General features: G+C 54.5%; 1 protein-coding gene across 1 annotated transcript; it reads right to left on the bottom strand.

The window, feature by feature from the left end:
- Positions 1–200: 200 nt before the first annotated feature.
- On the bottom strand, positions 201–13,459 carry KBTBD11 (kelch repeat and BTB domain containing 11). The gene is made up of 2 exons (XM_029226667.1): positions 12,925–13,459; positions 201–3,069 (listed from the first exon to the last, which is right to left on the bottom strand). The coding sequence occupies exon 2, from the start codon at positions 2,213–2,215 to the stop codon at positions 284–286; it is 1,932 nt and encodes a 643-aa protein (XP_029082500.1). The 5' UTR covers positions 2,216–3,069; positions 12,925–13,459; the 3' UTR covers positions 201–283.
- Between the last annotated feature and the right edge of the window lie 9,250 nt (positions 13,460–22,709).

The following is a 22,709-nucleotide window of genomic DNA, read 5'->3' as shown; positions in this document are numbered from 1 at the left end:
CCCCATTAAGCAAAGCAAAGCAAAGCAAAAGGAATGCAGACTAGGCAGCGGGCCTTAATACAGCATGGCAAAAGGTCTTCAAGGCCCCGCGACAAGCTTCTACCTTCTAAGCCTTTAAAGGATCCCGTGGGCTGGGCGGGGCCCGCCGGGGCCCACCCCCGACTCTCTCCCTCCCCGCCTCCACTCCCCTCGCCCCTTCCAGTTTCCCAGTTGGGACCTCGGCCCACGGGGCGTCCCCTGGCCCAGGGCTGCCGAGGGACACGCCCGGGTGACCCGGCCCACCCTACGCGGCGCCCTCCTCGCCTCGGTCTGGCTTCTCCTCCGGCAGGTTGAGCACGAACGGGAAGAACAGGCCCCGGGCGTCCGCGGGGGCTCGGAGTGACTGGAGCTCGAAGCTGCCTTCGGGGCCCGCGTCGCCGGCGCCGGGCTCGCCGTCCAGGGGCGGCACGAAGCGCCAGGTGCCCGCGCGGCTCACGCAGTAGATGGTGCCATCCAGCGCAGCGCAGCGGAAGGGCTGTAGGCCCGACGGCGCGCCCGGGGGCCGCAGGTGCGAGGCGCAACGGCTCCACTGCTTGGCTAGGCAGTGATAGCGGAACACGCTGACCCCCCCCGCAGGCCCGGCCCCCGGCGCATCGCCGCGGCCCCCGCACAGGTCGAAGCGGTAGATGAAGCCGTCCAGGGCCACCATGTCGGCCGAGCGCTCGCGGCTGCTGCTGCACGGACACTCCTGCCACTCGTCGCGCCGCGGGTCGTACTTGAGCAGGCGGTAGAAGAGCGAACCCCCGGAAACGTAGATCTCGCCGTTGCAGGTGGTGGCCTCGTGCGCCACGGCGAAGGCGCCCCGGGGCAGCGGGGCCACGGCGGCCCAGCGGTCAGCGCGCGGGTCGTAGCGCTCCACGCTGAGCAGGCACTCGCCGCCCACGGCGTACAGGTGGCCATCCAGGGCCAGCAGCTGCAGCTGCGAGCGCGCCTGGCGCAGCGGCCGCACGGTGCTCCAGCGGTCGGTGGCCGGGTTGTAGCAGAAGACCCGGTCCGAGGGCCGCGCGCGGCCGTCGGGGCCCGGGGGCCCCACGCCGCCGGCCACGAAGAGGTAGTTGTAGAGCACGCACAGCCCGCAGCCGCGAGCCGGCGCGCCCTCGGGTAGCCGCGTCAGCTCGCGCCACTCGCCGGCCGCCTCGTGGAAGCAGTAGACGGCGGCGTCGCCTCGGCCCTCCGCGTCCCCCGACGGGCTCTGCGGCCGGCTGCCCGCGCGCTCCCCGGCCGGGCCGAGCGCGGCGGCCAGAAGACTGGCGCGGCCGGCGCGCAGGCGGCGGCGCAGCAACAGGTCGCGCTCGGCGCCCGACAGGCGCCCGAAGACGGCGGGCTCGCGCAGCACTTCTAGGTAGTGGTCGCTCATGAAGCGGTAGGCGGCCTCGCGCAGCTCGGCCAGCCGCTGCCGCTTGGCCGCGCTCAGCACCTCGAAGCAGTTGGCCAAGCTCAGCTGCGGCGCCACGGCGTCAGTGGCGCGCTGCGCGGCGCAGGGCAGCTGTAGGCGGCGCGCGCCGGCCACCACGTCGGCCACGTTGTCGGGCCGCACGCCCGCCATGCGCCCGCTGTACGCGTAGGCCAGCAGCAGCCGCAGCGCCGCCCAGCCCACGCCCTGCACCCGCAGCACGTCCCGCGACGCGCGCGCGCGGAAGTAGTCGCTGCGCGCCGCCAGCACCGCCTTGTGCGCCCGCAGCCGGCGGCCAGACACCTCGATGAGCAGGTCGGGCTCCCCGTGCTCCGGCCCGACGCCGGGGGGCACAGGCGGGGCGTCCCCGGCCTCTTCCGGGGACGTGGGCTCCTCGGCCGGCGGGCACTCCCCGGGGGACGCGGGATCTTCCGGGGACGCGGACTCTTCTGGGGACGTGCGCTCCTCGGGGGACACGGGATCCTCAGGGGACGCGCGCCCTTCCGGGGACGCGGCGCCCGCGCTGCCGACTTCCCACTGCCTCTGCACCACCCGCCGGCCGCGGCGACAAGAGGGCGGGGAATCGTCCCCGGAGCTGAAGCACAGGGACGCGCTGAGACTGCAGGGTGTCTGCGCCGGAGACGCAGCGCCCTCCCCCCCGGCCGCGTCCGGCGGCCGCAGGCCGCCCTCTCCCGGAGCCTCGGGAGCGCCGCCCCGGCCCCCGGCCTGGCCGCACGCTCCGTCCCCCGGGTAGAGCACGCAGGGGGCCACGGGGCTCTCCATGCGAGCGCTCGCTCCGGCTGCCGACCCCGCTCAGCAGCCCGGCATGACTTCGCCCGGATTCGGGCTGCCCAAGGTCGATGGCTCCTCCGGGGCTCCTGGCTTCACACGCTTCTGCTGGCGCGCGATCAGATTTCACTTGTGTCCACACTGGTTTTCAATCGCACGCAGCTCCCCTCGCGCCCGCCCGCTCTCCTCTCCGGCGAAAGGGGTGTGTCGACTCGAGCGCGCTCCCGGCTGAACTTGTGAACTTGGCAAGGTTCCCGCCCGGCGGCCGTCTGCAGGGGTCTTTGTGGCTCGGTCTCCGCACCGCGTGGTGATGATCAGTCCACGGACAGGACCGCCCTGCAGCCGCAGCCGCGGCTCTGTCTGTAGCTCCTGCTCTGCGGAACTGAGCTGTCAGGTGCTCCTAAGGAACTGGGCCTGCCCTTTCTTCCTGAGTCAGTGTTTATCCCTCCACATTCCATCACATCTCTGTCTCTGAGGACCAACGAATCAGAGACGGGCTGCAGTCCACACTTCAGAACACTGACTTTACTGCTGTTTCACAGGGAGCCGCCCCAGGGAGCTTGTTTTTTGTGCATGACTCCCATGTGCGATTAAGGTTTATGGATGGTCAGCCGGACAATATCTGTGTGTGTCCTGGCCTCGGCAGCGCTCCTGATGGGCCTGCCTCGACAATGTTCACCTGGAAGCGGGGAGGGCATGATTCAGTCGCCAGGTGGGTGTTAGGAAGACACAGTTACTGCACACACTAGACCGGCTTTCCTCCTTCATCCATCGGGAGGCTTCCTCTGCGACTTCCTTTGTTGGAATATCAGGTGTTTCCATGTCATGTCACCATGCTCTTTGTGTTCCTGTTTATAGGAGAAAGAGACAGAATGTTGGAATTTGCATTTTTCCATAGGGCTATCTTGTGTCAGTGGCAGCTACCCCATTTCCCTCCACAATTTTCAGGTTATAGGATTCAGATAGGGTGGGAATGGGGATTGTGACTTTTCAGTGCTGGAAAGTTTGGTGAATAAAACATATGGGATTATTTAGATATTAAAAAACCGTTCCTCCCCTGATTTTTGAGGCCTATAAAGAAGAGCCCAGTTCAGCCATGAGCCTTAAATACATTGGGTTGAACCATACGAAATTGCTGGGTTTTGTGTGTCAATACAATGGCAGTCAAATATCAACCACTTCCTCATTTCGACCTAATGAGATGTGTATGTAAAATTGAGAACTTTCAGTGAGAAAGCATGGCCCGCCTATGAAACCTCAGTTTTATTGTGGGACAGTTTTCCTGAAATCTTTTCCAGCCAACTATCTCAAATTCATTTACAACAAATATTTGGAGAAAGGTGCTGAGGACTCTTCTCTGGAGTTGGCCTCGGAGGCTCCAACTCTGGAATCTATTTGAACGGCTCATTCCTGGCTTTGTAGCTCTGAAAAACCTCAGAGAAGCAACTCTCCAAAGAGCACACGTGCAGCAAAAGAAAAGCCAAGGCAAAACAAAACAAAACAAAACAAAATCCACGGAACTACTTGGAAGGCAGATGTGAGCACCTGCAGATGAATTATAAAAAAATAATAAATTATCTCTCCTAATTGGCAAAACCTTCACTGAGACTCCCCAGCCTAGAAGGGGGCTCTTAGCACAAGGGGAGGGGCAAACTGGGCTCTGGTTTTCCTAAGAAGAGGCTGCGGACAAGAGAAACGGACCAAATACATACAGCTCAGATGCGTCATCATTATAGGGTATGTTCACCTCTCAAATGGGATAAAGGGATACTTAACCACCTACCCTCAACCTCTTCTGATTTTCTACTAATCGTACTTAATACTGTTACCTGATCCCTATAAATGCTCAGCGTTGAGAGAATGGGTGTGTATAAAAATATATGCTTGCCTGCCCTTTTTGCTACCGTGTTACGAAAAAGACTTTCCCATTCTCAGAAATACAAGTGTGTTAGAGGTGGAGATTCAAGACATTCAATTCTGTCTCTCCCTTCCTCCCCGCCTCTCTCTCTGTCTCTCTGTCTCTCTTCCCCTCCCTCTCTCTTTCTCTCTTTGTTTTACAGAAATCTTTAACAGTAACCTTTGGGGCATATTCACCGGGTGCAGGGCACTGTCTAGGACATGTGGAAAGGCAGCATGGAGACAGTCGGGATGAGCTGAAACTCTGACCACGGGCATGTGGGTCACGGAGGTGCCACGTGTTTACTCAGCTGTGCCCCAGCCCGTGATGCTGCTGGGGAGGTCCTGCGTCCACTGAGATGGAAATGCACTCTGGCCCACAGCGACCGGAATGTGATGACAAACTGGAAACCTGCACAGATTTTATAAGCAAAGCTTCTGGCCTCTTCCCAAACGCCAGAGGTGCTTTCTTAGTCAGCTGAGTCATTCAAGGGAAAGTCAGATAAAAAGTAAGACATATACATCTCTTTCCCAAATATACATATAAACGTCAATGTCTGAAATAAAATCAGAGAACTGGCTCTCTTATTTGCTTCATTCTTTTCACACTTTCTCTGTATGATACAGAAGACCTTGGACCTCAGAAAACTAACTACTTTTTTTTTTTTCTTTTCTTGGCCAGGAGAAGGGTTTCAGCACTTCCTGGTTCTTTCTCTGGCTTGACTCTCATCGGGACGTGCAGAAGCCCAACCTCTGAGAGTTCTCTTCGTGGAAGTCGTCACAGACTCAAAAGAAATGCAGGGAATAGGACACACTGAAAAACCTAAGTCTGCAATTCTTAGGTTTTCAAAGCTCTCCAGAATCCGTTTAAAGCCTGAAAGAATCAGGCTAAGTAGACATTTTGTCATAGCTACAAGAAGCAAGAGCTGCATGTCCACAATGACACAAATATGACCCAGGTGGTCAGTGGTCCAAGCAGGCATGTCCTTGCCAGCTCCCTGTGCGCCCCTGGCATGGATCACAGACCAGGCTGGCAGAGCCGGGGGTGGTCCGAGACCTGGGCACAGCCATGTAATCCCATCCAAAGTGTGACAGCTGCTCACCCACTCAGCTGGCTCTCTGCCCCGTGACCAGGTCAGGAGTCCCTGTTCACCCACCCAGCCAAGGTGATGCCGAACACCTGAGTGTTGTCAGGTGAGACAGAAGACCGTCTGTCACTGCGACGCAGGCAGCAGTGATGCTGGATCCCAAGAGCTGGGAGGCCACCCAGCAGGTCCACTTTCTGAAGGAAGCTTCTGCAGCGTGACAGGTCCTGGCCCCTGCCCGCCTGGCAGGGTAGAGGGTCAGCTTCCACAGGAGAAATAAGGAAATTAAGCAGAGGGGCCACTTCCTTTTTCAATGATGTTAAAGAAAGTCAGCATTTGGAGCTATATCTTCTTTCCCCAGCATGGCCCATTACTGTGATTTGGCCTTAAAATGGATGGGAAGAAGCCAGCCCATTTTGTGTATGTCCTCTGAGCACTGCAAGTCTGCCAAGACACTTAGGGTCAGATTCTTTGGATTGGAGGTCCGGGATTTGCAAGGGGACGTCCCCCCATGTTGCAGTTGGCTCCAGCATCAGAGTTCCCCTAAGGGGCTCCTGGAGGACTCTGTGCCAGCACCCACCCTGGTGACGGCAAAATAACTGCAACTCCCCGCCCGACTGAGGCATCAGGAAGGATTTCTTCCCTGAGCACTGCTTCTGGGGTCTGTTACAGTCAGATGAACGGCAGCATCTTCGCCCCATGTAGCGACGGGAGGGGATCTGTCGGTGGAGGTGTGGGGTGTAGTAACAGGCTCCCTCCTGACTGTAGTGAGAAAATATTTTAACAGGAACAAGTCTGCTTTAAATATAACTTAGGTAGCATTTCTCCCTGAAGGCTATACATTTCTTCTCCACATTGTAAATATCTAAACAGAATTTTTTAGTCTCTCTATGACTTTCTTCACTCTCAATTTGAATTTTTTTAAATAAATTTATTTATTTTTATTTGTTTATTTTTGGCTGCACTGGGTCTCCATTGCTGCGCACGGGCTTTCTCTAGTTGCGGCGAGCGGGGGACTACTCTTCATTGTGGTGTGCAGGCTTCTCATTGCGGTGGCTTCTCTTGTTGTGGAGCACGGGCTCTAGGCACACGGGCTTCAGTAGTTGTGGCACGTGGGCTCAGTAGTTGTGGCACACAGGCTTAGTTGCTCCGCGGCATGTGGGATCTTCCCAGACCAGGGCTCGAACCCGTGTCCCCTGCATCGGCAGGCGGATTCTTAACCACTGCGCCACCAGGGAAGCCCAATATGAATTTCTTAAAGAAGATTGTCTATGATTTCCCAAATGTGGACATTATTTTTGTGCTTAAGGTGGATATCAGGTTATTTAAAATTAAATATGCTTCATTAGAATAAAATAGGTTGCTAAAGAGACTCTCCGTTTCAAATAATTAGTCATTTTTTTTAATATTAATGAACAGACTTAGGAAGTTTATCTAAATGTCTGTAGCACCTATTGTTGTAGCCGATTCCTCCTCAGTGTTCTCCAAGTCACGCCCGACACGTATCTCATCCGTGTGTCCAGCCACACGCCTGTGACAGCAGAGTCCTGGAACCACCACTTGTGCCCTGCCCGCCGCCTGCTTCCCACACACCAGCACGACCCTGTTCACATAGTGAACAGCCAATAACTCCTGGGGTTAATTCACAAAGAAAACCACAAACAGAAGAAACATCATCGAATCTTAGAAACTTGCAGGGAATGTCAGGATATCTGTTTGATCATAGAATGTGTTGATTCCCTTCAGCTGTTCCTACAAATATTGCTGATTCCTTCTTCCTTGGGCCCAATTAAAATGAGGTGGCGGTTCTGGGTGCGCAGGGATGCAGGTGGGTGGGAGCTGATGCCTCGGTGGGGGTGGGGAGGGCAGCCAGTGACCTTCACCCCAGCCCTGATTCCCACGTTCTCTGCACTCGTCACAGTCCGTGGTCTGGCCCTAGCAAGGCCATCATAGCGGCGTGCCTGGAACACGGAGTCCAACGCCACCACAAGGAAGCATCATTCACAAAATAGGTTTTCATTCCTCAGTCATCCTGGGAGCTTGGCCGTCTGGCTGCTAAAAGCCGGGTGCCGCGTGGTCTTGGGAGACGCGGAGGGCGCAGGGCCCGGGTCCCTGTGTGCAAGGTTCTGTACACGCTTCGGCCGAGGAGACACCCATCACCTGGATGAGAGGACCCCCAAGCCGGGTGTAGGCCGTATGTTCCGTGAGGTTTGGGGATGGGCGGGGCTGGTGAGCAGCCTGGTGTGTTGAATAATTAAGAGGGGAAGTGACGTCCTTCAGCAGGTCTGGTGACGTTAATCAGGGTCTATTCTGCCAGATTACAACCTATCATTTTTAATCTGCTCTTCATGAAGGACATTTCTAAGACTCAACGGGCTGTAACATAACCTGAATGCACGAGTGATCATGAAACAGCTCACACCTATTCTATTTTACAGGGACTGCTGTCACGTGTGTTACATCACTAGGACATACGCGACCCTCGCAAGCCACCCTTCTGTGGGGTCGTAGTTTTTAGCCCCGTTTTACCAAAGAGGAAATGAGATGTGAACCGATGTCACCATACAATTAATCAGCCCCGCACTTAGTAGGTGGCAGAGCCAGACGGGGACCCGCTATCCGGCCTCAGCACCCAAGCCACCAAGCACTGGGCCCAATGCTCTGCGCCCTTCTGTCTGTTAACAGTTCTGAGCGTGAAGCGCTCGACTTTGCAGCATCCGTGCACTGGGCTAGTGGACGCCTACGAGGCACTCCCATGTCTGGTCCCCTGCCCAGCGCATCCTGGGATGTGAGCAGAATTCTGGTGACTCAGGACGCCCCCAGCTCTGAGAGTAAAGCAGATAGAGACACAGGGCAGGTCGTGGCGGGGATGGGCTCCTGCCGGTGCTGTCTGTGTGGGCCTGATTTAGGGGGTAACGGTGCCTGAACCTTCTGGCAGGGCTTCACTGGAGGAAGCAAAATTAGAGAATTTCCTAAAGAGAAGCTTTTACGTAATAGCTATTCTCAAAGTCCAAACTCCTTAGGCTGGTAAATGAGGCATTGAGCCATCTGTTCCCAAGTCTCCGCCGCCCTCATCTCTCCCTCCTCTGCCCAGAAGTCCTCTCCCTCCTTCGCACAAGCACAGAACTGCTGCCACGCCCCGGTAAAGCCTGCGTGGGTGTGTCTGTGCATGTGAACCCCATGTAGGTGTGTCTGTGTGTAAACCCTACACAGGTGTATCTGTGTGTACAAACCCTAAAGAGGTGTAGCTGTGTGTAAAAACCCTACAGAGGTGTATCTGTGTGTAAACCCTACACAGGTGTATCTGTGTGTACACCCCATGCAGATGTACCTGGGCACGTAACCCCTACACAGGAGTATCTGTGCGCGTAACCCCTACACAGGTGTATCTGTGCGCGTAACCCCTACACAGGTGTATCTGTGTGTAAACCCTACACAGGTGTATCTGTGCACGTAACCCCCGTGTAGGTACATCTGCATATGCATTCCCACCTCAGGGTCTCTGCCCGCACAGTCCCTGCCACCCAGAGCCACCTCTCCTCCTTTGAGCCAGAATTCTTGCTCATTCCCAGGCCCCCAGGGACCTGCTGTCACAGACACTACCTTCCTCACTTCCCAGGTCAGCAACTGTGTGGTCCATGTTTGCACAGAATGTCGTATTTCAGCACCTCATATTCATGTGTGTCATCCTTCTCCATGAGAATGTGGATTCATGACAGGGAGATGCATTAATCGTTCTAACCTTGGCACAGGGATGGGCTCTGCCAGGGCTCCCAGAAAAGGCTTGATGGATGATGAGTGAATAAATGTTAACCAGAGAACCTAGAAAAAACAGCTCTGAAAACATTCAGATAAAAATCCCTATTATAGCAAGTTCTTGCACTACGTACAATTTATGTATGTATGTATGTATTTACGCCTTATGAGTGAAACATGATACAGAGCTCACAAAGAAAAGGTTCTTCAGAAGGGACTGGTGTTTGTGGACGTTGGATCAGAGACAGGTTTTTACTGTCTTCTATCTAGCTATGCCCAGTTTCTATATTTCCTGAAACAAATATACACTGGCTCCACAGTCATAAAGGGTAGTGGGATTAAGTCACAGGGTTGCTCCAGCCCAGCCCACGCCCCACCTTCCCAGCGCCTGGTCCTGAGAGCACGGCCCCAGGCCAGGTCCTCCCGCTGAAGGGTGATGCAGGAGAAAGGCTTCGGCCAGGTGGGTGGGTCAGGGAGCTGAAATCAAGGGAAAGCTTGTCCTCGGGAGAAGAAAGTGAAGCCAACACAGAGCAAAACCTAGAAAGAGAGGAGACAGTGCCCTGGGTGAGTCACCCCCAGCCAGGGCTTGTGATGTCTGCGAGCTAAGAAGTCTGTTTCTGGCTTCAGCGAACATGAGTGGGATCCGTGTCCCTGGAAACTGAAATAACTCTGACTGTAAACAAGAAGCCACCTTGCTGGGTCTCCGCGGGGTTTAGACGGACGTTTGTAAAGAGCTTCGCCCCGCACAGGCCCCAGCTCCTGGTAACCACGCACCGTGAGGTGCCGACCTGGACAACGCCGGTCCCGGCTCACGGAAAAGCCCCACCAGGACGGAGTGCACAGCCCTGCAGCCTGTACCCAGAGCAGCTCCCAGGCCTCGCGGCAATTTTCCATTTTGTCCTCACATTCCACATATGAGGACGGGTAGAGGAATTGCCATGATCTTGATTCCAGACACGAGAAAATGCTGGAGGCCCGGAAACACTACGTTACTCGTCTCAAAAGACCAAACGAAGTTAGCAGCAGACCAAAACCAGAGAGCACGTTTCCCCTCTTTCCCCGTCTCTGGGGCATTTTACATGAGGCCTCAGAAAAGACGCCTGCGGCTTGCACCCGTTCACTAAGTCGGCGGTCACGTGGGTTCACAGGCCCCACTTCCCACTGCTCGGGAGTTTCAGAAGTTTGGTGGCAACTGTGAGTGTCTCTGTGCCCTTAGCCATTACCCAGGACAAGCCGTCTGGGGAAGATGAAGCCCAGGGCAGAGAGATGAAATTGACCTTAATCCAGCGAGACAACTGGGTCGTGAAAATCTGCTGAATAGCTTCACTCTTCTCCTTCCTTCAACAGATCATGGGTCTTTATTGTTAATTCAAGAGATGCAAGCAGCGTTAGAGCTTCATGACTCACAAGACAGCCCTTCGCTGGTGATGTAGTAATGCACCTGAAGTCACCACGCTTTAAAGCAGGGGGGCATGGGGGCATCGCTGCCGCGCTCAGGGAAGCGTGTGTCTTCAGCCGCCACCTAATGTGACATCACACAGATGGGCCCCACCTCAGTCCTGGCTATGACACAGCCCTGTGCTCCCTGAAGCCAAGACCCTGAAGAACTGAAAGGAAAATGGATGAGGGTAAACCTGTGCATTCACTCAAAAGGGGGGCTCCAAGTTACTTGATTGCAAATTATGCCCTAGGTTCCGGACGTGCCATCAGGGAGCAAACCCTGAATATTCTGCAAGAGAAGCACCTGCCTTTGCTTGTGGCTCGAGGTTCCGGAGTTGTTGACAAGTGCAGGGTGTGAACACTGAGATCACACACAGAATCACAGAGACTCTGCAAAGAGGCACCTGGATTGCAATCCTCCCTGGAAATCTCTAGCTCTGAGACCCAATTCTGAGCAATATTTGGGCAACCTTAACTCTTTTAAAATAAGTCTATTGTGCGAGTCCCCTGAAGTGAGAGGGGAACGTCCCAGCAGTGATGCAAAGCTAGAGCCAGAAGTGAGACTGCCTGGGTCAAACAAACCCACACTTTCCCCAAGTCTTCAATCCATTCAAGTCCCACCAACGCTGAGAAATAATTAACAACACGCAGTCATTTGCTCATTCACTGAGTGGACGTACGCTGAACACCTACAGGGTTCCAGGAGGTGCCCTGGGTCCTAGAAAGTAGCAGGAACCAAACAGACTTGGCCGAGGCCCCAGGGAGCTCCCAGTGCAGGGAAGAAGACGAACATAAGCCACTACTACACGAATTCTAGAGGAAGTACAAACCACGGCAGGAAACATAAACAAGGATCCGGGAGGTAGTGATGGATAGACCTGATTTCTACTTGGGATCAGGTAAGACTCCTCTGAGAGCAAGAGGGAGACAAACACAGGTCAGGTGGAAGAGAGAACAGACACCTTGCAGTGGAAACAAGCTTGACCAGTTCCAGAAGCTGAACAGGCTGGGTGCAGCCAGGAGCCCCAGGGTCAGGGGACTGGGCCCCTCCGTGGCGCCCTGGCATCTTAATGACAACGGGAATTCTCTGATGGCTTCAGAGAAGTGAATATGATCACTCTTGTGTTTTAGAAAGAGCGCTATGTGTCCTTTTGTACCAAAAGACTGATTGAACTACTTTTAGACTGATTTTCTATCACTGCCCAAACCACCACACACATTAAGATGGATGAACTAAATCTACATGTATCAATGTGCATAAATTTCAGAAACATAATTTTGAATTTTTCAAGGTCTGCCATTTGCAGAAAGATACAGTATACTTTACATACATTTAAATGTGAAAAAAAATACTATATGTCATTCGTGGAAGTGTGGAAAGGACAGGTGTGAATTCCGGTGCAGTGGTTACTTCTGAGCAGGAAGGGAAGGGAGGGCTGTCTACCTGCTCTGTATCACTTGGCTTCCTGAAGATTCAAAGTATAAACTGCAAGACGAGAACGTGTATTGTCTCACTGGGATACATGAATATTTTTATTGCATTGTTTACAGTGCTTGAGTATTTTATAATTTACCACTTAAAAATGTTTTTCCAGGGCTTCCCTGGTGGCGCAGTGGTTGAGAGTCCGCCTGCCGATGCAGGGGACGTGGGTTCGTGCCCCGGTCCGGGAAGATCCCACATGCCGCGGAGCGGCTGGGCCCGTGAGCCATGGCCGCTGAGCCTGCGCGTCCGGAGCCTGTGCTCCGCAACGGGAGAGGCCACAACAGTGAGAGGCCCGCGTACCGCAAAAAAAAAAAAAAAAAAAAAAAAGTTTTTCCATATGTTTAATCAGTACTTATCAATTAAATAGTCAATCTGGCCTGCTACTGACCCTCATGGAAGCCACACGATCTGTAGGACAATTAAGTAAAGTCATTCACTAGGTAAGAAGATCCCTAAGTCACTGTATGCTTCGTGCTGGAGTAGGTATTCCTGTGTTTAAAGTTCCAGTCAAATTGAAATATGGGAAAGTTAAATAAAAACTCACAATTTTATCATTTTTAAAGCTCTAAGCTCTTGGTTTGATAACAGAGAGACTTGTCCGAAATCACACGCCTATTACTGGCCGGTTAGAACCCAGATTTCTCTCCTATTAATCTCACTTGTTTATTTACCATTATTGGCGTAAATGGAAAGCAAGATAGAAACCCCTCTCTCTGTGGTCCGTCCTGCTTTGCTTTAGTTAAGGTGTAATGACAGAGTCCCTGCCTTGCCCTCCTGCTGCACCTGTGTCCTCAGGCTTCTCAGAAACGGTGCTGTTGACCTAGTACATCCCCCCTCCGGCTCAGCGGGTCCTGGGAAAGGGCCTGAGCCTCGCATGGAAATCGCAGCTAAGCAGAACCACCTCCTGCCTGGATGTCCGGAGGAGCAGCATGGCGGGGAGATTACAGGGAGAGGAATTTACCCGAATTCAACACGTGGTCTCTGTCCTCAAAGCGACGAGGGTGGCTCAGTGGGACAAGAATGCAGATGAAATGCTAGCTCACCTGTTTCTGAAGCAGAAATCAAGACAGATGTTCTGATGACTGTGAGTTCACCCACGTGAGCCTCAAGAGAGGCCATTCCCATCTGGCCAGTCCTGACACAGCCAGGAATGAGTGGATGCAAAGACGAAATATTTAAATTATCTTGAGATTGAATCCGAGGAAACGATGTTATTAGCCTGCTGCCTTTGCAAACTCTTGTAACATCTGACTCAAAAGAGTTTACAGATGAAGGTTGCCAACATCTTGATTTTTATGGCATTTTCCCCCTAAAATGTGGCTTTGGGGTGAATGGCTGCAGTGGGTTCAGGGTGAGAGAGGTCACTTCAGTCTCAGAAAGATGAGTATTTTGGAAAACGGCGCTCCACCCTGGCAAATGCCACAGTAGGTCAGGCGTGTGAAGACTCTGGGGGGCTTCGCAGGCGGGCGGGCGGTCCAGTGGTTACGACTCTGCCTTCCAGTGCAGGGGGCGCGGGTTTGCTCCCTGGTCAGGGAGCTAAGATCCCACATGCCCCTGGGCGGAAAAAACCAAAACATACAACAGAAGTAACATTGTAACAAATTCAACAAATATTTGAAAAATGGTCCACATCCAAAAAAAGAAATCTTAAAAAAAAGCAAAACTCTGAGGCTGTGACTCCTGCGTGTGACGCTAGCACCGACATGCGCCCCCCCCCCCCCGCCCCCAGACAGCATCTTACCACAGTCTGTCCATCCGGGTCCGGAATTCCACGAGGAGGCGGCCGCTCCCCGAGTGCAAAAGGCAGCTGTAAAGCGGCACAGCGGGGGTGGGGGATGGTGTCTGCATTCCTGGTCACAGCACAGCTTCCCCCCGCCCGGAGCACCTGCTCAGAGCATCCTCACCAGGAGACGTGGGCTCCACCGCATCAGCACCCCACCCGGGGGCCCCAGGCCACACAACCGAAGCTCCTTCTGGGGGCTGGGCCCCCTCTGGCCATGCATCCGGCTGGCTTCCTTCTCTTTGGGGGTCTCTGGCGGGCAGCTCTGCCCCTCACAGCCTAGCCCCTGGTGACCAGGCTCCGGAAAGGGCTGTAGGTTTTAGAGAATCTTCCACAGACACCAGAACGGGCCCTTTCAGAGCCTGAGGACACGACATCATCAAGCTGCAACACCAACCCACCTTCACCCACAAGCCTATGACCTTCCAGAAGCCGCGCAGGCGGCTCTGTTCTGCTCTTGGCCCACAGCCCTCAGGTGACAGGAGACGGTCTGACCCCTCAACAAAACCCAGCCTCATCCAGAACATCACGATGTCCAGCAACTGGGACCAAAGCGCCGCTGTGGACAAACAGAGGCCTCCAGAGGCTTGAGGACAAGGATACTGTTCAGAGCCGTCTTACTAGGAAAACAATGGATGATCATCAAGGAATATGACCAGCAAATGGTACTATATCCAGTATATGTAGTGAGTATGTAGTCAGTAGAAACCCCACTCTTGGTGGAGGGATAAATTAGGAGTTTGGGATTGACATATACACACTACTATATATAAAATAGACAAACGACAAGGACCTACTGTACAGCACAGAGAACTCTATTCAACATCTTGTAATAACCTATAAGGGAACAGAATCTGAAAAAGAATATATATATATATATATATATATATATGTATGTGTAACTGAATCACTTTGCTGCATACCTGAAACTAACACAACATTGTAAATCAACTATACTTCAATAAAAAATAAATTTAAAAAATTTTAAACACCCCGCCCAACACACACACAAACACACACAACAGGGGAAAAAAGACAATGAGAATAATACCAAAAGGTTTAAAAGGCATGTTGATAGTGAGAATTATGAGTGACTTTTTTTTCATAACTCTTGGTATCTTCAAATTGTCTATAATGAATATGTACATTTTTAGAATCAGAAAAATTATATGTATATACACATCTCTCTATAGATGTGTATATATATACAAGAATGTGTACGTGCGTATGTGTACATTTACATCTGTGTGCACGTGTATGTGTGTGCATTAGTGTGTATATAAAATAAAATGACTCAAGTTTTGGTTGGGCCCCAAGAAAGAATACTTGGTAGAAAAATATGGTCAAATGAAAGCTTTCTTATAATAGCCAGGCTTTTAGGCACAGAACTATGAAATGAAGGATCCATTTTGTTAAATCCCCGGCCTGATTTAGGTTGTAGGTTTGAAGAAAAAAAATGTTGACACTGAAGACGTGCTGTATCTCAGAATTGCCAAGGGTTTTACCAGTCCCAGAATCCTTCCCCAAACTGGGAACGTTGCAGTTGAGAGATGGCAGAACACCTGGTCCAGCCCTTCCCTGTGTTTCACACACACAGGGAGAAACAGAGACCAGAGAGGGTGAGCCACTTGCCCAGGGGCACACAGCTCATAAGTGCTGTGCTAAATTAGAAGCCACACCCTAGGACCCCTGCCAGCTTCACTCCCTGCACTATCTCAACTCCAGAAACCTAAACACACTGAGAACAAGTCCAAGACGCAGTGATTTTCATAATTTCTACAAATCCCATGACGCTGAAGAAGGCCCAGTTTCTGGGGTTGACGTCACAGAGCTGAGAGCTCCAGTGTTTCTTTGCCTTCGCTGGTGAAACAACCAGAGAGAAGGACCTGGGAAGATCCGGCCGCCTGTGCACCTCGTCCCGGGGCTGCTGGGACTCCACAGCAGCAACAAGTGCCCCCGAGTTCGCAGCCTGAGTGACCAGGCCCTGAGGCCACCCCACACACACACACACCTGGGCCACATCGAAGCCACACGAGGTCAGCTGGATTAAAAGCCCTTGTGCAAAAGCATAAAAGTCTTCTCAGAGCCTGTAATGCTGACCAAAAGGCGGCAGGTGCCTACACTTCATTTCAAAGTTTCACGCAGGTATTCCACCTCATTTGGCACATAACTGGGCCTACGTCTTCCATCTCAATGTTTCTCCTCAAAATATCAAACCCTTTACATTAAGTAGTAAGAACGGTTGCACGAGAAAGGAATCAAGGTGCTGTCTGTTTGACATGAAAGAAATGAAGACAATTTTTCTTTATATCTTGACTTCTACATCAAGATGATTATCTACATGGATAAAAGAACTTAGTCTTATCTCCTACTCAATCAAACAGTGATTTCCATGCACTCAAAAGACAGGAGTTGGCACAGGTGAGAGCCTCGTGCAGACTGACGGGATCAATACACAGCAGAGCCGTGACATAAGCTGAGGAATGGATCTACTGCCCGTCATGTTTCTATTCCCTGTGTCACCCCAGTGACCTGACTCTGCACTAACCAAAGGACCAGGGAGGGTGAGACTTCTCCCCTCACACAAGGTTCCCTACACTCAGAGCCCAGAAAGTGCCCGGCCTTTGGGAGACACAGACCTCGACATCCAGGCACCTGGGCCTCATGGGAGGGCGGGCTGAGGGCCACACACAGAGCTGCAGGGTGGGCAGCACAGGCCCCGAGGAGCCGCCACAGCCCCCTGGCCACTGGCCAGCCAGGAGGAAGGAGCTAGAGGGCAGGGGTGGCTGTAGAGTGCAGGACGCAGCCCATCCTTTCCAAGGTGACCCCTCGATCCAGCCCACCCGCACGCTCTTCTCACAGGGGATGATGGCTCCCCGGATGTCTGCATACGTGCCCTGGTCTCTGGATCCTAAAAACTGGTGATGATGGTGAGGTGAGGCTGTGTTGAAAACAGCAATAATACAGATTCCTCTCTTAGGACCCAGACCTCGGATGCCCGGTGCCAACGTGTAAGAAGTCTGGGGACACCAGATGCCCGGCTGGAGGGAGCGAGAGGCCATGGAGACACTGTGCTGGGTGCCGGGTCCAGCCCCACTGCCCTCGTGCTCCCAGCCGGGCTGCAGATGTGCGTGTACGCCTCCAGATAATCCATTTGAGCTTCCCCGCCAGACCTGCCCAGACTACAGGTTTATAAGCCAAGTCAACTCCGTTGTTTTGAGCCAGTATGTTTGGACTGGTCCGTTATGCACCTGCCTGGACGGGGCTGCCCCCAGAGCAGGAACCCGCGGCAAGCTCAGCGGTCCCAGCTGGGCAGCAGGCAGCCAGTGGGAAGATGCCTCCGGTCTCCGAAGCAGTTGCTAGCGGGGCTCCGAGGACAGGTGGATGGGGTTCCTGGACAGGGCTCTGGAGGGCAGGGCTCAGCAGCACCGTGGCCACATGATGCTGGAGACGGAGGATGCGCTGGGTGGGCTGGATGATACTGGAGGAGACTTCCAGGCACGGCCCGGGTGACCCTACTGAGCTCTGTCTCTGTGACGTGATGAGATGAGAGAGGAGAGCGGAAGAAGGAAGGGTTCCGTTTTCAAGTGCGATTTGGAGCAAATATAAAGGAACCAGGCCCCACTGTGTTGGAAGATAAAGTTCTTCTCTTTCCCAGCCCTTGCGATACTGTCAAATTAAGATGGGGCCTCAGAGCAAAGATCAATCCAGGTGGCACCATCAGATGCCCTGTTAAGACCTCATAAATATCTGAGGGGACACTAGACACAGGCCCTGGAGGTCCAAGGTAGAGAAAGGACTTATGTGGATTTGTGGATGCAGTTTTTGTCTAGTGGCTTGAATCCCAACAGATCCAGAGAAAACCCACAACATGTTTAAGATAATTGTACGGGAAGAGATTCCGCCAACTTGGAGTAAACGGAACAGATCAGCACAAAGAGAAACCAGGAAAGAGGCTGAGAAAACCACTGAGCTGCAAACACCAGGCATTTCTCAGGAAACAAGAAGGATGACTCGGAGGGCAGAACCTAGAATCCAGAAAGCAGCGCCAAGAGCACTGGAGATCCACCCCCAGGAACAGGAACCCAGCCAGCTGGTGCCCGACTGCACTGCAGGGCCGTCACGGGCCAGAGGTCACCGTGCGCCTCCACTCCCGTCTGAACAGGGCAGTTGCCATGGTTACTTTTACGTGTCAGCTTGGTTGGGCCATAGGACCCAGGTGTTTGGTCAAGTACCAGCCTAGACGTTGCTGTGAAGGCATTTTTAGATGGGATTAATATTCGCCATCAGTAGACTTGGAACAAACAGTTCCCTCTCCGCAGTGTCTGGTAAGACTTGCTTCCTGGTTCAGAGACAGCATCTTCTCCCTGGGTCCTCACGTGGGGGAAGGGGAGAGGGAGCTCTCGGGAGTCTGTGTTATGAGGGCACTGATCCCATCATGGGGTTCCACCCTCATGCCTCATCACCTCCCAAAGCCCCCCCTTCCTAATACCGTCACCAGGGGATTAAGGTTCAACATGTGAATTTGGAGAAGACCGACATTTAGTCCACGGCAAGCACTAAGTTTGTGGGGTTGGTCATTAGACAACCACGCCAACTGGAATGAGCATCCTGTCACCCGTGTTGTGGACTACAGCCCACGGCACTGGGAAGCTACTGGCCGTCCAACATCATAATACTTGTGTCTTTAGATGACCACCCTGACGACTGTAAGAGGAACCGATCAAGGGGGAAGGGCAGCTGTGTGAAGCCCACCTGGAACCACTGCAGTGGGAGCGGGAGGTGACGGTGGCTCAGACAAAGGCAGCAGACTTGGCATCTGTACCAAGGTCCTCATGACTAAGACTTTCCAGGAAACGGTGCTAACAGCATCCAACAGCAGCACAGTGGTTATAAGCTTACAAGACGTTCTGTCCACAACATCCCACGGAACGGGGATCCCTTTGTGATTCAGTACATCTCAGTTCTGTAAAATTAACACACGTCCTACTCCATCAAGGCCTAGAGAGCAAAGCTCCATCAATTTACATAGAGGAAATGCCACAATTAATTAGGAATCAAAATTATATTAAGTTACAAATCAACGGCATGGCCTAGGGGCCCCTCCCGACCTTCCTTCCGTTCTCTGCTGTGCCGAGCCCCTCTGAGCACCATCTCCCCTGGGCCATCCCCTGCCGTCCTCCTTTGCCAGGCCTCATCATCCTTCAGGCCCCAACTCAAAACCCCTTCATCAGATGCCTTCATAGGGGTTTATTCCTTTCATTTAGGCCACTTGTCTGCTTGTTATTACACATGAACTAACATGATTATATTTTTAATGCCTTTCACCTTATTGGAACCTAAGCCGCAGCGGATGGCGGGGGGTGAGGACCTATGCCTGCTTTAGATGCCAGGGCATTCCCAGCACCTAGAACTGTGCCTGACCTGGGGTAGACATTCGATAAATGTTTGTGAAAGAAAGAAACTGGCTTTTAATCGGTCAAATATTGCAGAAGACCTGCAATGGCTTCAGTTTCCAAGGCACTGTTTAATATTCGTTCTGGCAGGAGTTGGGTTGTTGGTAAAAGGCAAACTCCTGGAAGTTTCTGCTGTATTCCAAAGGTCATTGCTCATTGTTAACTATGTCCCAAAGAGGTGCAGGTGCCAACACTATGCTTTCAGCATAATTACAATAAATCCAAGAGAAAAAACTGAAATCAAGGCCACAGTGGAGACACTAATCCCTTGAACTCCTCAGAAAAGCAGATTTGTCCTGAGTCACCAGGGGAAGATGTGCAAAATGACGGGGCTGGTTTCTGGTCTGCACACTGACGGCCTCTCTGGGCACCTCTAAGGCCAACCCCACATCTGTCCTCCTGGGTCACGAAGGCTTGGAGGTAGGGAGGCCGAAGGGCATTACAGCTGCCTAAGTAATTCCAGCTTCACTGCAGAGCTATGATTATGGACAATTTATGCTGTCGGCGTTTAGAAAAAAACTGAAATAGGATCCCAGATGGAGGCCCCACAGCACAGAGGGCCCCCCAGTTTCAGTACAGGGACAAAAGTGGACTAAAAAGAGGCCTCCTGCCTTCCCGCTGACAACGTGGCTACTTGTATCAGAACATATGGAAATGAAATCAAGCGCTGGCGACTGCCAGGAAAGATGTTCAGAGATGAGGTTCCAGATCCTTCTGTTCTGCCAGGGCTGGAGCCAGCAGCAGGCAAAGTCCTCTGCAGGTGAAGGAGGGCCCGCCCTAAGGAATGCCCAGGCACTAGGACAGCAAGATGACCACACAAAGCCAGGCTGCCCCAACAGCTCAGTCCCGATCTAGGATGGACACTTAACTGTTCTCTCCCCTCCTCCCAAGCCCAAGACTGCCTTAAATCCTGTAAGCAAAATCTTTGAGCTATTTTCATTGTGTTCTGATTATTTTATCAGCAATGCCTGTGCAATTGACATTAAAAGCTGGAAAGACTTTCTTTCTTTAAAATTTTGCTTTGTTAGGCCCCAAAGGGAGAGTTGTAATGCCAGTTACCAGAAGTGTGCATTCCCTGGGCTGTCCCTGGGCAAATCTGAGTGCGATGGAGAGCTTCCTTCTGCGTTTCATGGGTGGGGAGGGGGGAGGGTTCTAACAATAGGACCCCATTAGCTGGGGATAAAAGGCCAAAGGGCAACATCGGCGTCCATTAAGGGTCCTAATTAGAGGCTGCCAACTGTTGGTAGATGGGGACTGGAGGAAGGCGACAACAGGCCAGGCACAGACTGAACTGGCCCCTCCACTGCGGGCAGCGCAGGGGCTTAAAAACCTGACCGTAAAGCGCCTTCAGTGCTTTGAGCGAAATAAAGCTTATTACATTGATTTGTTCTTTTTCTTTCCCTTAGAACAGATGTGAGGGTGGGTGGAGACAAAGGATGTGGTTCTGTAGGAACCGAAGAAGTGGTAGAATTTTTTAAAACCTTCCTTTTTTAACGTTACAGGCGCAGCCCCCCGAGGGAGGCTGGGGTCCCCCAGCACGAGCGCGGGTCGGGGGTGGGAGGCTTGCTGCGGAAATGCATGTAACCTCCCCGCCGGCCGTGTCAGCCGGTTCCACGCAGTCTTTATTTAAATGTTGTTCCTTTTCGTACCCCCTCGCCCCCGCGCCATCATGCTGTCAGGCACGTTCAAACCTGAGCAACAAGCACTGCTGGTGGGCCGTCTGGTCGGTCAGTGGGGCAAAGCCTCCGTGAAAAGAAAGCACACGCTGTGCACCAGCCCCCGGCACCCCACGAGCCCTCAGCAATCCCGGCAGCATAAGCAGCGGACCCTGGGGGTCGCGGGGGTCCCGGCCGGCGGGCATCGGAGGAGAGAGCAAGAGGTGCCTCCGCATCTTCCTCCCCTCCCCCGGGGACCAGGTCCGGCAGGGACCTCCCACCCGCTTCCTGTGCCCCGCGGGATCGACGCTCCAGAGGCAGCGCGGCCCGGCCACGACCGTCCGCGAGGCAGGGCCCAGACACCCCTCGGAAGGGGGAAGCGGCCGGGCCCGCCATCCTACAGCGTGGCCGCGAGCCCGGGCCGCCTGCCCAAGGAGCGCTCAGCCTGGGCAGCGGGGCGCGGACGCGGGGTGCGGCTCCTCCCCGCTGGGCTCCGGGCCGCTCCGCCCCCGGGTTGGCTCCGGCTGGGCTGGGCGCGCGGAGGCGCGACTGGCGGCGGAAAAGACAGTGGCCACGCCGCCCCCGGGGCTGGGTCCTCGGAGGCGGTCACCGCGGGCACAGCGCGGGGGCTGGCCGTCACCCGCTTCCGGCAGGAGCGCCCTAGGGAGTCCCCGCGCCGCGGCCCCCTCCTCCACGCGGCGCCCGGGAGCGGGACGGAGGTCCGCCCACCCCGTTCCCCACAGCCCCGCCGCGGGCGGGGCCACCCCCGGCCCCCGCCCCCGCTCCGGCGGCCACCCCCGTCCCGACCAGCGCCCACCCCGGGACCTCCGCCCGCTTATCCTCCGCCTCCTGGGGCGTCTCGCCACTGCCTCCCCCCCTTCGGGGCCCAGCCCTACCTCTCAGCTCTGCGCCTCGCCCTCCACCCCGGCGCCCACCCGAGCCCGGGACCCGGAACCCTCGCCAGGGTCTCCGACGCGCATGCGCGGGGCTCTTCCCGCGCACCTGTGAGAACGCCCGTGGGCGGGGCGGCCGCCTTCCGCGCACCTGTGCGAGCGCCCGCGGGTTCCCGAGCATCTTCCCGCGCGGCCAGGCCCGGCCCGACGAGTGCCCCCTGCGCCCCCGGCCTGCCTTGGCGGCAGCGGGCCCGACACTCACCGCGTCCGTGGAGGCCGCGCCTGGAGCCCCGCCGCTCCGAGCAGCGCGCCGAGGCGGGGACGCGGGGACGTGGGCGGGAGGGCGGCCGCAGCCCCCGGCAGGGCGCGCAGGCTCCGGACTGGAGCGCGCCGGCGCGGCCCCGAGTCCAGGTCAGCCCGCCCCGCGCCCTCCGCTCGCTTAACCCTTTCCAGGCGCAGGGAGGTCCCGCGGACACCCGGCTCGAGGCGGGGGAGCGGCGCCCACCGCAGGCGCATCCGTGCGCGCACGGGAGGGACGCGGGCTGCGCGCTGGACCCTGTGGCACCTCGTAGATGCTGAGCTTTAATCCAGCAACGCCCCAACAAGGAGCGAGGAACAGGTTACCGCCAGCGCTCTAGGCTTTGCCAGCTCTCTTTTGTGTCCTAGCCCCCGCCCCCCCAAAAAAAACCATGAAATAATGTAATTTAGTGTTTATGATTTGGAAAATTAGGGGCGATGCATTGTTGAAATATTTTAGTGGTTAAGAAAACTGCCTACATCCTTACAGACTCCAGAACAAAAAGGAAAACATTCAGAACACCCAAGTAGAGGAAGCGCTGAAACTTGTTCTTGTATCTGGAGACGGGGCCCCCACCAGCTCCAGGTCCCTGCAGCGGGATCGGGACGCAGGACGACGAGGGACCGCCCGAACCTCGAGCCACGATAAGGAGCAAGATCCCCAAAGACCTGACAGCGGAGAGGGACGAAGTGCCCTCCGACCTGGGCTGCTTTCTGTTCCTGCGCACAGCTGCTTCCTGCCGGGTC

The sequence above is a fragment of the Monodon monoceros genome, unplaced genomic scaffold, assembly GCF_005190385.1.
Source record: "Monodon monoceros isolate NGI ecotype Baffin Bay Population unplaced genomic scaffold, NGI_Narwhal_1 Super_Scaffold_17, whole genome shotgun sequence".
In the NCBI taxonomy this organism is placed as follows: domain Eukaryota; kingdom Metazoa; phylum Chordata; class Mammalia; order Artiodactyla; family Monodontidae; genus Monodon; species Monodon monoceros.
Note: the sequence above shows the minus strand (reverse complement) of the source record. Positions and strands in the feature narration are given on the sequence as shown.

What these genes read in the sequence shown, in the direction of transcription:
- KBTBD11 (XM_029226667.1), bottom strand. Translation starts at nt 2,215, where the DNA reads ATGGAGAGCCCCGTGGCCCCCTGCGTGCTCTACCCGGGGGACGGAGCG.